The sequence below is a fragment of the Blennius ocellaris genome (genome assembly GCF_963422515.1).
Source record: "Blennius ocellaris genome assembly, chromosome: 11".
Classification (NCBI taxonomy): Eukaryota; Metazoa; Chordata; class Actinopteri; order Blenniiformes; family Blenniidae; genus Blennius; species Blennius ocellaris.
The window spans coordinates 24,052,366-24,068,578 of NC_137660.1; the positions used below are offsets into that span (position 1 = coordinate 24,052,366).

The window sequence follows — 16,213 nt, forward strand, 5'->3', positions numbered from 1 at the left end:
GAGAATGACACTTTGATGTTTTTTTTTTTTTCATTCCCAGCCAGATATTTCTGTGATGTTACTTCATGATAGATAATAATCCAGTCATGTGGAATGCTAAACTGTAGCTCCATTTACAGGGTCACTTTGTCAGCAGTCTGATGGAATTCTTTCTAATAGGGAGATCAGATGGATGTGCTGGGTTTTATGTGGTAAAAATATAATCCGATTCAATCAGCGGTTCAGTCCCATGATGCTTTTGCACTGTGACATTAGTTGGAAAGCACACCAGTGTTGTGTTTCACTTGAAACTGTAACCCCAAAGAAAGATTCCCCTTGTTCAGAGATCATGAATCACTGCTTTTGCATTAGTCTGCACAACATAAACGAACTGTCACATGGTGAAGTTTGGTCTCAGACATGTGCGCAAAACTCTGAAACAATCTGATATTCCTTATACACTATATGAACTCTGACTGGACGGTCTACAGCGCCACATCTGATCCTACTATCACTCCAGCTTGTTTGGGTTCATCTAAACAGAATCATTACCATGGCACAATTTCATTCTGTTGTAGCAACAACTTGCTGTTTAAACTTGGCACGACGTTTTCAAGACATGTTATCTATGCCAAATGTTTTGTTTTTCAAAGAAAATGGAAACTAAAATCCTGATTTACTCAAGATCAACACAGGGATCCCAAAGCATTAGACCTAATCAGTTAGATGAACCAAACTGGCATCGAAAAGATTAAAGATCACGAGTCATACTTTTAATCTTGGCTCTTGTGGCGAAAAAACTTCAGATTTCCCTTCAGTCACTAAGACGTCCACTAACAGTGCGATTAGACCATGAAGTCTATGTGTGCTAGATTTTCTGATGTGAGCTTTTTTCTTTTTTTTTTTCTTCCTCTAAAGCCTCTGCTTAGTGAACCAGTCCGGGTAATCGGTGGACTGAGTAACTGGGGCCGACAGGAGCAAGGCATCATGGTCTTGTTTTTTAGTGGCACAGTGTTGTGGCTTGGCAGGGCGAGACAGGTCCATGTGCCTGTCATATGACGCTGGCAGCAACAAGTCTGGAAATATGGGGGGCTATGAGGTTAGTGAAAGAGAAGTTGTGTGTACGTGTGGGCGGGTGATTTGAGTGCCGGCGATTTCGGGAAGCTATGGGCGATTCATAGAACTCCCCATTCGAGCCGAGCCTGGTTGTGCGTATGTGTGCCGACCCTCCTCGAGGCCCAACGGCCGAGCCTCACTGACGTTATACACTTTGACGTGCCGCGCGGGCTTTTACGATCTAGAAGGCACTTTCTAGTTCACAGTCACACAAATACACAGGCGGGGTAGGCGAGAGGGCAACGAGATGAGTCGCTGTGGCTAAGTGAAGGCATAAACACTTCGTGGGATGAAATCACATGGAGATTCAGATGCACACCCACTCGCAACCTTGTGCCGTTTCACAGAACTAATTCTGCCCTTTGCGGCTGATAATTACAAAAAATAACAAGCATCATTCGGCATGAATCTTCTTGTTATCGCTGTGTGTGACACTGTCTCGTATATAATGAATGTTCTGTGACAGATTCAATGATACCGTTTTTTCTTTAATCTATACGATCAGTATAGATTGTAAAGCTGATTAGTTGACTTTGCAAAAATATCCAATTTTACTCTACATTTGATTCCATTTTATGCTTTTGGTGTCATTTCTGACTTATTTTAGATTTGAACTGCTGATTTGAACGAGTTTAACCAGCCTACATAGCGCCATTTGTTAGTTTTGGTTTTTCTGCAGAAAGCGAAGCAGATTTATCTCCCATCAAGTCTTTTCTTTCTTTAGTTTTTCCATGCTTATCAAGATACTTGGCACAACGTACTTTCCAAGTGCAGCTGACGTGTGCTCATTCGGTCCCTGATTGCATCCTGCAGACACATCACAGAGCCCTCACCACAAAATGACCCCATACTTTTCAGCAAGAAGTCTGTGTTTATTTGGCCAATGAAGACTACAGTTCAACTCTGTGCAGGATGGTCACTTTTATTTATTCCTTTTGGTATGGGGGGAGGGGGCGTGGTTGCTGGTGTTTTACAGGAGAAACACACAAGCAGTGGGCTCTAGAAATGGGAGAATAGTGATTAAATCCAAAATGGCTTGCTGGTTTCAGAAATCCCAAGCCCAAGGTCAAAATAGAGTCTTTGTATTATTGCATTAGAAAGCAGGCTATTTCTGCTGCAAAGGTTAGTTAAACTTTCAGCATAGAAATCTGTTTTAGTGCTCATTTCATGGGGAATCTTCCAGGTGAAGAACAGTCAAATTTTGACATTTGCTGCAGATTGTGGGAAATCAAAATCATCCTGGGACATGGAACACATGTTGATAGGACTTTTGGCCTACCGTGATACATTTCTGAACTGCTCTCCACTCAAGGCAGTTATCTTTTACCAAAGAACCTGTTGTTGTGCTCTTTTGGTTTATGCTAGGACCCTCACTTAGGAAGATTAGCAATAGTGGAAATGGGCGACCGGTGTTAAAAAAAAAGTATTTAAAATCATTTCTCAATGTATCTTTGGTATATTTATCAGTCTATTTCTAACTAGTGGAGCTCAAATTTGCTGTAACTAAACAGAACACTGAAATGAAAAGAATGACATGTATTTTTGTTTAATTATTATGATATAAATGATAATCATCAAAAGATAGGACGTCATAAGACACAATACTAGTCTTGTTGAATTGACACAAAAAAAATGCCATTCCATTCCCAACTGTTGAGACAAATGACTCAAATTACGGTTTGAAAAAAAGGAGTAATTGCGATTTCCCATGAGTAAACTATAAATGACTCATAAAAAAAAAAAAAATCTATCCAATAAGTGCGGATATATTTCAGTCTGGATAAAAGTGATATCCACAGTCATGAAGCTCAAACTGCTGGAAAAAAAAAACAAAAACAGCCATTTGAAACAATTTTTCTAAAATGACAGAAATATTCTACTGAGGGGAAAATCAGCAGATTAACTGGGGAAACAAAATGTGAGTCCCAAATGAAGAAATCAATCAAATGCTCCTCGGGTGACACGGTGACAATCACACTCTTGAGAAAACACACCCTGCTGGTTTCCTCCTCCAGTAAGTATCACCGAGATGTTACAGAGTCAGCCGTCCATCCATTTTCTAAAGCGCTTAGCCTGTTCAAGGTCGCGGGATGCTGGATCCCATCCCAGCATGTACTGGCTGGCTCTCGATCACAGGGGCTGGCACCAGCAGAGACACAGATTCATACGCACATTCACAACGACTGACAGACAGACAACTAGACCTACATGTCTTTGGACTGTGGGGAAGCAGGGAGAACATGCCAGCCTGTACCCAGGGAAGGTTCCAGTCGGTCCTGGGACTCAAACCAAAGGGTGAAGTGAGCTGCTTGGAAGCAGCGTGTAGGGAAGCCTCCAGTCTCTTCAGCTGACTCCTCATAAACAATCAAAGAAGATCTCTTATTCCAAAACCTGAAAAAGTGTTTACACATGTCCTGCACAGCTATATAGACATCATGCAACAACATATTCAGATTTCAACCCGGACCACTCATAGAAATGAAGAAGCTGATAAAAAAAAAAACCAAATAAATAAACGCACTCCAAAATCTCAGGTATGGGATCAAAATTATTTCTGTTGCTAGGAAACGGTTCATTTCTTCGCACTGACAATCTCACTTTAACAATGCACAAGCTCTGGTTTACTATATTTATCTCTCTGTCTTTCACTCGACACACACACACACACACACTTCCAGCATGCATGTATCCACACCCACACAGTCACACACAGTCGTCCTAAAAATCCAGTGTGTGTTTGTGTTAATTAGCCAGCTGCAGTAACCAGAGACCTCATCACCGGGGGCGGGATTAAAGATCGAGCGTCTACTCTGACCAAACCAGCCAATCAGATGTCCATTTGGGATCTAAGCTTATTGATGAATTAGATTTAAGGTTGGCTCAATGAATGTAATAAAACACAGGGATGCGGAGAGGAAACCCCACCAGTAAAAAGACTTAATGAGAAAAAGCAAGGAGAGGGAATTTAAAAATAAAAAAAGATGACAAGAGATTAAAAAAAAAAGGCAGTGGAAAATGAAAAGTGGCCTGTGTGATTGTGGGGAAGAGAGGACAGAAGGCAGAATGAAGGTATTGTGAGTGGAGTGAGGAAGAGCGAGGATGGCAAAATGAGAAAGAGTGAAGGGGAGGAATGAAAAGAGGATGTGAAGAGGGGTGAGACAAAGGGATGAGGCTGAAAATAACAAGGGGAGGAGGAGGTGAGGGAGGGAAGGAGAGAGGGAGGGAGGGAGAGGAAGAAAAAATATCAAAGGGAGCTCAGCACTGCAGGAAGGTGGCAGACTGACACACACTTCAAACACACACACCGAAAAAGCTTCAAACATCTGAACGGCAGTGTGTGTGAGCACGAGTGTGTCGTGGAGCTCTTGTCCATGATATGACCTTCTTAACTTGGGTGGGAGGGGATCTATCAAAGTAGACTGATCTTTAACCTCCTCTGCGTGCGTGCGTGCGTGCGTGTGTGTGTGTGTTTTTCCCCCCTTTTAAAGGTTTAAGGGTGTAAACGAGGAGTCCTTTGCAGTGTTATTAAGTGCTTCTCAAACCGTGTATCAATTAAGAAAAAAAAAGAGTCAGACACAATTTTAGGGTCGGTCAGTAGAAAACAGAGCAGAAAAATCAGGAGACGTGACTGGTAATGGAGCTATTTTTAGAACTGCGAAGCTCCATTTGAATTATTTGACTGTTTCTGTAAACAGCCTCAGCTTCATTGAGCTGCTCATAGGCAGAAAAATACATTACATAAATACCAACAACATCTGTATTTTAAAAAGCATGAAACACAAGAACAGGTATACAGCTTTATAACAATGACTATTATGAGGTAACATCAAATTAATCAATTTTGTGGTATTGTTTGTGTATTTCAAGCCTTTAAAAGAAGGTGTGCATCCTGTAGATCCTGATCTTCTCCATCAAACTGACTCTACATTCAATAAGGCATTTTGGGGTTTTTTCCTGATGAATACACACTTTGCTGGGATCTGGAGACTGTCAACAGGAGCACTTCAATATAAATCGGCTTTACAAACCTCCTTGAAATAACCAGATGAGGTTTTGTCTAAATAGACAAAATTAACACATTTAGCACAATACATTTGCAATTTCATACTCTTGTTCTGTAAACTTAGTTTTGGTCACTTTTACATTATTAGTGCTCAAAAGCAGCTAAAACAGTGCAAATACACAAAAATTCTCCATATGTTGCTTTTGTAGAGTAAAGTATTGTTTGTGTACAGGATGTACAATTTGGGTAGATGTTTGGAAAAAACAAAAACGGAAAGTCAAGTCTGCTGCAGAGCTGCCGTACTTTCCCCCACAATAAGGTACACTTGAATGCACTCACTTGTGCAGGTTTTTATTCTTTAACGAGCAGTGGGAACATTATCATCAGAGGGGCGTTGCTCATAAACCCACATCATCTGCGCACACGCACACACACACACGCACACGCACACGCACGCAGACTAACCCATGAGACTAACTAGCTGGTTTCCACAACAACAAGCAGCAATCTGTCTGCAACCTTCTATTCTTACATCTCTTCATCTCTTTCCTTTATTCATTCCTGCAAAAATCCATCAAGTCCTTGAGTGTTTGTCTGACAGCGTGTGGACGCCCATGCATACATGCAAGTACTGCAGCTGAAGAACAGCTGAGTCGTTAATATCATTTTTGTCCTCCTACTCGTTTTTAATATGGCCGTTTTGCAAAGAAAGATCATCCCAGAGACGACGCTGCTTAGAGTACAGATGCTTCGTCTTCTGTTGCAGGGAATGACAACATGAAATTTGCAAACAAAACAAAGAAAATTACAATTTGGTCCTGTAACGAAACATAAACGAGCATTTTGAACTGGAGCTGAGCCACATCTTAAGCTTGTGCTGTTTGTACTGTGTGTGTGTGTGTGTGTGTGTGTGTGTGTGTGTGTGTGTGTGTGTGTGTGTGTGTGTGTGTGTACCACTGGCACTATTCTGCCTCTAACTTCATTTATTTGCACAAGCAGGTCTCCTCACATTGTAAAAATAAGCTTGAGCATGCATGCGTGTACATAATGTAATGTCACCAGCCTTGTGTGGATGCATTGAAGCAATTAGTGTATAGAAAAAGGAGCCTCGGGCCAATACATCCGTATGGTACACACAATGACACACGCACACACACACAAACACACACACACACACAGGCCTTTGCTTTAGGCTAACCGTTAGCTTCCACTGATGCTTTTCAAAGGAGTCGGTTCAAAAGAGTCACATGGCGGTCTGCAGGAGCAGCACAGAGGAGAGATGGAGGAAAAAGAAAGACAAGTGCTGCCTTAATGAATAACCTGAGTATACAGTAATGAATTGTGTACAGCACATATTGACACAGGGCCGCATGTAAAGAGTCCGGGATAAATCCTGCAGTGTGACAAATGCATTCGCACAGCGGGATCTAACATTCATGTTGGCAGGTCACTATGATTAACCTATATTTCATGTGAACAGTGTGGGACAGATAAAGGAAACGTTTTATCTCAGAATAAAACAGATTTGCTGTTGTACTGCTTGATTTGAGTTTTTAATGCCTCATTTGAAAATAAAGGAAGACTGAAGCATGTCCTTATTTCAAGTGGATTTTTTTCCATATACAGTATGACATGCCTCTGGTTCACTACTATCGATGTAGCACATCGATCCAAAACAAAAATGTTAGAGTGAAAAAATACGGTTTCACCTTGAGAAATTGTGCAAAATAATATTGGACACATTAAGTGATATATCAGGTGGGAACACACAGTCTCTGGGTGAATGTATGATATTTGCCGTTCACTTTAGTTATTAAATGGTAAATGATTTTTAGAGATAATGGGGCAGAGTATACAAGTTAATCATCTTTCTGCGCCCTTTCATTCAAGAATTTGAAGACCTTTGTTTTGTTATGTATTGTAAACTTTGGTTCTGTAAGATATTGTATTGTATTGTATTGAATTGTTTATTTATAGTGTATTTTTATGATTAATAAAATAAAATAAAATAAAATAAAATAAAATAAAATAAAACAATATTTCTAGTTTGGCTTAATAGTTCTGCTACCAACTTGTTTGACATTACTGGTTTAAGAGGAAAAACGATAAGGAAAGGAAATATTAAAAGAAAATATACACACACGAATCTTGCTGATAATTAAAATGTAGACATCCTGCTCTGCACGAGCTAAAACCGCTGAGTTCCTGTGCTTTTAAAATTGCCGTTTGGGGTGAGCTTTAGTTGATGGTCAATTAGTAGTAATGAAAATAACTGGTTAATAAAAGCCCACACTGTGGACTTTGTGTGGACGTGAGGGAAAAGTGCTTAAAGAGTCGTACATCGGTGACAACTCGTGGTCTATTTCAAGCCGGCTATCGCCGTGTGTGTGTGTGTGTGTGTGTGTGTGTGTGTGTGTGTGTGTGTGTGTGTGTGTGTGTGTGTGTGTGTGTGTGTGTGTGTGTGTGTGTGTGTGTGTGTGCGTGCGTATGTGTGTGTGTGTCACACTGCCCTTGGACACAGGCCTGCGGAATGTGTTGAGAGCAAGGCAAAACACTGGGTTGCCACAGCAACTCGCGAAGGCCAGGGAAACAGACGGGTGGGTGGGTTATCAGAAGATGAGGTGAGAGCAGGCACACAAGAAAAGAAAAAAAAAAAAGGTCGGATGATACCAGTTTCTCGTGTTGGCTTCATTATGTTTTCACATCAACAGCAAAGGAAATAAAGGCGGGAACCTCCGAAACCTTTTATTTTGAGACGTCTTACCCGCTGCTGGATATTTGGTATACTCTGAGGGGAAGTCAGATGTCTAGAACAGTGTAAACACCGCTCTGTCTGTCTGGACACTCCTTCTGGTTCTTGTCCGGTGTCACAATCTCTTCATTTTCTGTCGAATAATCATGTTTCCTTCCTCTTTAATCCCTTATCTTGTTGGCCCTTTTTATAAAATAGTGTCTTTAAAGCAAAACGCTTGCACCTTGTCTTCAAATGAGCCAATGATGCTGATTTCAGTACCTATGTCAAATATTACCAAGGCTATGGATGAATCCACCTCTATATGTTCTATAGGACCTTATTGGCAGATCACCAGTGTATGATACAGGCATACAAGCAATTTGGACAATAAATTCAACAACCAGTGATGTAGCAAGAGAAAACCCATGCACACAAAGATGCAAACTCCACAGAGAAAGAGTCTGGCCGAGAAGTAAACACAGGCTTTCTTGCTGTGAGGAGATATTTGTTATGATTGCTGCTCCAAAAGGTCGAAAACAAAGTTGTAGATTGATAACCAGGTTAAGTAAAATAAGACCAGTGTGTTGTTTAAAACTTAAAACCATAGGGAAAAATAAATGTCTTGCAAAACAAGACAAGTTAAAATATTATTGTTAGAATTGAAATGTTTCACTCATAATAAGTAAAGTTTATAGTTTTTTAAGTGGTTCAGGACTGGAAAGTCAGTTGGCGAGTAGGTAAAACAGTATAATCAAAAGAACCTGCAAACTGCACACACACCACACACACACACGCAGATGTTTTTCCTAAGTGACCCCAGGACGACAATAATCCATCAAGCCTCTGGCCGTTCCCCTTCAATTCTCACCAGAAATGCAATACCAAGACATATTAAAATTTCACCGGACACACACACACACACACACACACACACACACACACACACACACACACACACACACACACACACACACACACACACACACACACACACACACACACACACACACACACACACACACACACACACACACACACACACGGATATCCTTTCCTAATCAATAGATGTATTGTTATTTCAGACCTCTACATCAAGCATCAATAGCCCTGTTGTGATTAAAAATATTCTGCGTCTTTGGATAAGGTTGAATCCAATGACATGTGGCCTTTAATGAAGTTGTTTGTGTGTCTGAAGTGGAGCGAAAAGAGACAAAATTTTGATATTTCATCAGCAAATATTCAAGCAAAGTTCCACCCAAGACAACCCCATGACTGCTCGAAGGTACAGACGTCGCCCAAAAGTGTTATTCCAGAGCAATCTTCATCGCAACGACCAAACACAATCAAGAAGCGGAAAATTAGAAATAAGGGTATCATTGGAATTAACCTCAAGAAAAAATACTTTAAAATAGTTCTGTTCTAGCTTCTTGGCTTCAAAATCACATGGTCCTCATGAGAATGATTACTATACACATTGAGTCAAAGGATAATGCAGCTGATGGTATGACATTACATTTAACACGTAGCTAACTTATACATATATTTGAGATGAACACCAACTATATCTGTGATTGCATGGAGAATTTGCGCGTGATTTCCACAAGTCTTCAAGTTTCCGTCCACAATCCCAATATGTGGTTAATTGTGGCTTGATTCTCTAGCTGTTCTGCAACTGGACTGATTTATGTAAATCTGGAACCTGAAAGAAAGAAACCAGCCAGGAGACAATGGTATAATGAAACCTTGTCTCGTTACAGGCCTCACATCTCTAATTAACCTTGTCCCATTGCGTTATATCCAGATAGAACCAATGCTCGTCTGTGGATTAGAGTCATAATCCTCAATTAGCGCATCATATATTGAACTTGTATGCTTTAGGATTTAGAGGATTTAGAGGCAGGACTAACTTAGATTGGCATGAAGGAATTTTGGCACAAGCATGGGAGGATGAGTTGACATTTCCAATTGCTCTGGAAGGAGTGCTGGTGTAGACACATTTGTGAAATAAAAGATCGATAGTGCTTAAGAGCCAATATTCCAAGAATTCTGTACATGTGCTCATCTGCCCAGGTAAGAAACAATTTAAAGCAATTCTTTCAACTGGACAAAACATGTAACTAAGTCTAGTTGATCTGATCAAGTTGCTTTAAAATTAATCAGAAAGTCAACGTCAGATCTGCCGAATATCTTCATGAAAGTGGTTGTATACATCACAACAACCCTGATCATATCACCATAATACGTTCGGCTCCAACAAAAGGCCTCTGGAGTTCATCAATATGCTGCTTGTTCTGCAGTAAATTGTAGTAAACAAGTAAACAATCACACACAGCTCCAGCCAGAACAAACCTGCAGAAGACTTGAAATGCTGTGCTTTCTCTGACCCTTTGGAGTAAAATCTTGAGTTACCATTTCCCAGTTTTCCACAACACAGTCGTATAAAAAAAAAAAAAAAAAAAAAAAAACCCCACTTTGGAACTTCTGTACATTGCATAATTATCACAGAATCCACCACAAGCAGGAACATGTCAACGTGGATGTTAATTACAGTCATCTCCTGCATCGACCCCGACAGATTCAACACAATTAGAGCGTGGCGATCAAAATATTATGATGTTCTTCTCAGCTCCATGGAGGGAGGGATTGTTTCAAAGAGGTCAGAGCTCGGATATCAACTGGAGCTGGCAGAGATCAATGTCATGCCCAGGGATACCTAGTCACGACGGGTACAGGATCTGCTCCCTTCAAGCTTCCGTTGAAAGACAGTCCTTCCATGCAAGGCACTCAGAGGCCTCTCACCAAGCCACACATTAATTTTTATGCTGCATTCAGGGCCGGAGGCTAAACACAATTCCTACTGATGGGCATTTTCAAGTGAAACCAAAACACTTTTCCATCCATTCTTTTTTTTTCTCGACTGCATTTCACCACAGCCATAAAAAACACAGGTTGAAAATTATCTCACATTATTTGGAAAATATCGTGTTTATATGTGCGTGTATGGGAGGCAAGTGTATTCTGTCTTTGCCGTTTGGAAAGTTCGCAAGAGCACGAGGACGACTGCTGACCTTGCGTTCTTTGTCGCCGTACTCCAGGCCCAGAGTGTCCATGGCGCGGACGATGGCAGCCAGAGATTGGATGGTGTTGCTGTAAACCACAGGCTTGTACTGCTTTACATCATCGCCTGAGAACCCGTCCTCGTGGATGATCCTGGACACACACAAATTAAAGAAAAACAAAACATCAGTGGATGGGTCGGCTATTTCGGGTCTTGTGTTAGAGCACAGGCACAGAAACAAGAACATTTGAACACATCTTGTTTACAGAATCACATATACTGAGAAGACTTTGCATGAATGGAAATGTTTACTGCTGTGATAAATTCCCTGAGTGACTTATAGGATTGTTGAACATAAACCTTTATACAACTTTATGATATTTATGTACACCTCCATCAATTTTTCAAGCGTAAAAGTCACACCTATTTCACAATTCGGTGCTTGAAACATGCACATTAAAAACAACAGTTCAACTCTACTGGATTATATGCAATAAACTATGAACTATACAGCTGACATAGAGATGGGATGATGTATGTAACTAAGTAAGAAATGCTTGATTAAAGAAAAGCAACCGCTGCTGGACAGTGAGCAATGCTATGAAACACTTAAAAATGTGTCATGTACACACTCCTATCTGATTAGATTGGACCTTCCCATTTATATTGTGATCGAAGGAGGTGGTGTAACCCCGTTTACAACCTGATTGAAAAAGTAGGTAGTGGCAAAGTACGACTGGTCAATGCAGAAGACAATGCTGCTTTTAAACATATTACTCCCTGACTGCTTTGGTGCACCGTTTTCACAAGAAACACGCTCAGTTAGTCGAGAACTAACAAATCAAGTCTTCAGGGTTGCCATGAAAAGCTGGAAGCCATAAACATCGACTGTCACAGTGCAAGGTATTATGGGATTGATCCACTCATTCAAGCAGGTGATCACTCGCTCTGATCACTCGGAGGGTACATGTAAACAGTATCGTCTGAAAAAGTTTAGTGTTTGAGTGGTGTGTTAAATATTAAATATTGTCATCATTTTCAGAAATTCCACAACCTGGTATCCTTTTTTTTCCCCCTAAAAGCCCAACCACTCAATCATGTAATCTGTGACTGCCATTAAACTATATATAGCCTGCCCTCTATGGGTGCCACATGCAGCAGAGCTAGTCCACAAGCCAGAGGTACGTGAGGGATAACAACAAGGGAAGCCTGAGAGAAGCAAGAGTGTTTAAGGTGAGTTTCAAATTGAAAAGAGAAACAAGAAAAGAGAGATTGTTACAGAGGGAGTGAGGACAGAGATAGGAGGGAACATCACCAGTAGGCTAAGCTGACATTTAGGGACCCAGAGCTTGCAGAGGCCTATCCTGCTGTTCTAAATGCCACCATGTCTTTCACCGCAGCCAACACAAGGACACGGAGACAGACTCAGGCTGCTCGACAGTTCGCCAGGCCGACAGGCTGCACATGTGACCGATGACAACGAGATGGGCAGCTCGGAACAATAGACGGGACTCCAGGAAACAGCCGTCTGATACCAGCAGACAGATACAGGTTGGGGCAACATTGTGAGGCAATCCACTTGACAAGATGCCCACATGGAAATTAATCAAGGTGAATAAGCAAGCAGTGAAACCAGCTTCTTCCTCCTACTCATCTCTGCCACATTAAACATGACGTGCTTGTGTCTCTCTTTATATGTCCTCGCTTAAATGCCTTTTTGTTGTGTGTAAGGAGGTCGAAAATACTGCTTTACATGCTGCTTACCTATTACCTAACAGTATAGCAGTAGTAGGATAAATTGAATTAAAATTTGACTTTCATATATGAGACTATTTCTCAAATCTGATGATGCCTGATGATGACCGCACAACCCTAAGCTACAATTACTCCCATGATGCAGTGGAGCAGGAAAGTGACAAACTGTAGAAGATGTCGATTAAAAGGATAAGAAAGCAAGCTTCGTCAGGCATTGTTTTGGGGCTGGATCCTCCATGTCTGTATCTTTATCTTTATAATAGCTTTGTGTAGTTCTGACAGAAAGGATTAGTGACACACAGCAGCCTTCAGAATGGTGTTGCTGTGTGAAATCGACCTTTCTAGTCTGTCTTCGTCCTCATGCAACATGTCATCACTTACGATGGCTGTTTCTTTCTGAGAATGGAGCAGTGTGAATAAGTATATAATGCTCCAAGTTGTTCACTCATTTTTACAAGAAGACCTTAAAACACTGGAACTGCAAACAATTTGTTGTCATTACAAACATCATTATAAACATAAGATACGCCAGGTAAATGCCATGATTTGTCATCACACAAAGGGAAACTATCGCTGCTACGACAACATAGTGTAAACATGCATTTCCAGAAAATGTCAAAACTGTGACACAGATTTACTTGGGTGGATACAGAAGTACCACGTTATGTTACAAGCTTCTTGTTTACTGGAGGAAACTTTGATATGAACAACAGATAACATAAAAAAATAAATAGATAAAAAAAAATTAAACTCATCAAGCATACATTGTAGGCTTCTTTAAAAAGTCTTATTTGTCTTATTTTGGCAGCAAGTACAAACATAACATTATTCAATTATTTAATAGAACTTGATTTTGACAATTTATGAGGTTTATCTTCTTCTCACATACAAAAGGAAACACACAGTCACACAATGGGCTTCCATTGACTTCCTAACTCTAAACTCAGTTTGAACTGCTTCTCGTGTAACACTCACCCCACTCTGACCACAAAATCTGTGCTTTATCTAATGTTTGTCTCCAAAAAGACAACAAAAATCTCTTTTCAGGTCCCAACAGCAGTAATAAAAAAAAACCACCACAGTCATGCACACAGTAGTTAGGCAAGCTTTGAGCTGCTTTTTCTCTGACATATGGCAGACATGTGCTACTGTACATCTATATGTAAGTGTGTGTGTGTGTGTGTGTGTGTGTGTGTGTGTGTGTGTGTGTGTGTGTGTGTGTGTGTGTGTGTGTGTGTGTGTGTGTGTGTGTGTGGTGGAGGACAGTAGTATGAGGTTTCAGATCAATCAAGCAGCCCACCAGTTCTATATAAATACACAGCGCCACTATTTACGTCAATGACTTTCAAACGCCGGGCCTCCACACTGCATGAAGAACACAGAAATTTAATTAGTATGAATATAATAGTATGTCTATGATATATATAACCTGAATCTACATATTGTGTATACAAACACTGCAGTTCTTCTTGCTCTCCAGCTTTGTTTTGCCTGCTGAGTGGATTTTTGGGCTGCACTCTCCTCTCTTACTGCCTCATAATGACGTGCCAACCGCACACTTTTTTTTTACTGAAATTCTGCCTTCCATCTTTGCTTGCAGCAGAGAGGTGAAGCAAGGACAAACTCTTAATTGGATGCTGCAGTCTCTGCGGAAACTCTGTGTTGAGCCGAAGATGCCAGGAGAGAGGGTGATGTGTGCTGCAGAGTAACATGAAACACCAATCACCAAGGATGGGCTGCCGAGACTAAGAATGGCTCAAAATCAATATTGATAATCACAGAGTCACATGTCAAGTGGTTGTTTTTTTTCACAAGGGTTATTAACCAAGTATTCGATAAACTAAATTTCAAAACTTTTATGGTTACATTGTGTTGGATCAAACTGAAATATTTAGCAAGCAAAGTGTTTTCACCAGTATTCTCAGCTTATATGCCAAAAATATGTAGTTTCTACTCCCTACATTCTTCAAACTGGCTTGTGGCCACATTGAACCAATATGAATATTTACAATGAAAGCATGAAGACTGGAGAAGTTATAGCAACGATGGTTAAATGTCAGGACCTTCTGTTTCTATTTTTAAATTAGAATACTTGAATTATCAAGGTTTAAAAAGGAATTGAGAGTTTCATTCAAAAACAACTTCAAAGCTCAAAAAGATTTCTATGTTAAAGATCCTTCCACCCACCCAATGTTCAAGATGCCTTAAAAGAGGACGTTGTGTATCAATGAAGTTAAATATCTTAAGTTTTCTTCACATATATTTGCATTTGTACTTAAGTAAAGTACTGAGTACTTTTTCCACCTCTGCTTCTGTTACATAAACAGAGGTAAACCTGTTGATTTTTTGTGTTTCCAAGTCTCTGGATGTGGTATTCAGTGTGTCAGGAGGGCTCAAACGTCCTTGCAATTCCTAGAAAAGAAGCGACTGTGGTGCAGCACCAGCTCCTGAGCCTTTTTTTTTTTTTTTAAACCTTTTTAAGTTAATGGGACACAGACAGGAAATCCAAAATCTCAAGACTTTCTTTTAAAAGGAGAAAGACAAGATCATCATCACTTGATGCTGGAATATCCATCATGGTGTAACACTGAGTGTTGAATTATGATCAGAAAGGATAGTTACACTTCAATAAATAAATAAATAAATAAATTGAATGGAGAGTACATCACATATACATTAAAACCTGAACTAAAAACCTCCATACAAGAAAAGTCTCAAAGGTACACATTTTACTGTCAAATTTAAAAAGTCGGATTAGTTTTTGAAATGCATTCATGCTCTTCCTTCAGGTCTCAATCCACCTCATCCACTGACTAAGTTTTGTTTCACTTGTTGGTTAAAGGTTTTGATGCGTTACAAGAGTCAATCAATGCTGAGAAACCATTTTCACCCGTCTACTTTGAGGCAACAGTTTGTAAAAGTTACTATAGAAATGTAGGATTGAGTTTTTTTTCCTGAATAATCATGAGACTGTGATAACAAATGCTCAGGAAATGCTAGTAAGTTGAGAAATTTGGGGTCTATACAATAATGCAACCTTTAAAGCCAAAATAAAAGAGCATTTGAAAACAGTGTATTTAATATATCATTAAATAATTTGAGACAATAACAAATATATCAATAACAATGGATTTAAATCTTGCCACATTAGTTCTCCACATTTATTACGCAAAAATGTTGACCTGTTGAGTACAAGTACGACAGGGTTTTTCCACAATTTTAAAGTAAAGCTGTAAAAGTTAAAATTATGCACCGAGGTGGGGAAATCTCTCCACAGCTGCAGAGTTGTTGTTTTTTTTTAATTTTCCATGTGATCTGCAATCAGCACAAGCAGAAATTAGTGTGGGTGGAAGGGCTGATGGGAGACTACAGCAGAGTCATTAAACTGTAAGCTCCTGAAAGTTGATTCTATTATCTTCATTAAGAGAGAGAGAGAGAGAGAGAGAGAGAGAGAGGTCAAAAAGAAGACTGTTGCAACAAGAAAAAGATGTAAAATCAGTATAGTGAGTGTTACTGGAGGTCTCGCCGACTTGTTTTCGTGTGTGTGAAGCTGGCCTGCTGACGTGAG

The 16,213-nt window shown here is 40.1% G+C and overlaps 1 protein-coding gene across 3 annotated transcripts in view; it reads right to left on the reverse strand.

Annotated features, from left to right (window-relative positions):
• LOC308136632 (guanine nucleotide-binding protein G(o) subunit alpha) overlaps window positions 1-16,213 on the reverse strand; it is a gene marked incomplete at its 3' end in the record, with an annotated part of 100,263 nt that overhangs the window by 63,341 nt on the left and 20,709 nt on the right. For all 3 annotated transcript variants that reach the window (XM_080505062.1, XM_080505064.1, XM_080505063.1), the window contains exon 3: window positions 10,901-11,042. In XM_080505062.1, coding sequence (XP_080361188.1) covers window positions 10,901-11,042 — 142 coding nt within the window. The remainder of the gene's footprint in view (window positions 1-10,900; window positions 11,043-16,213) is intronic.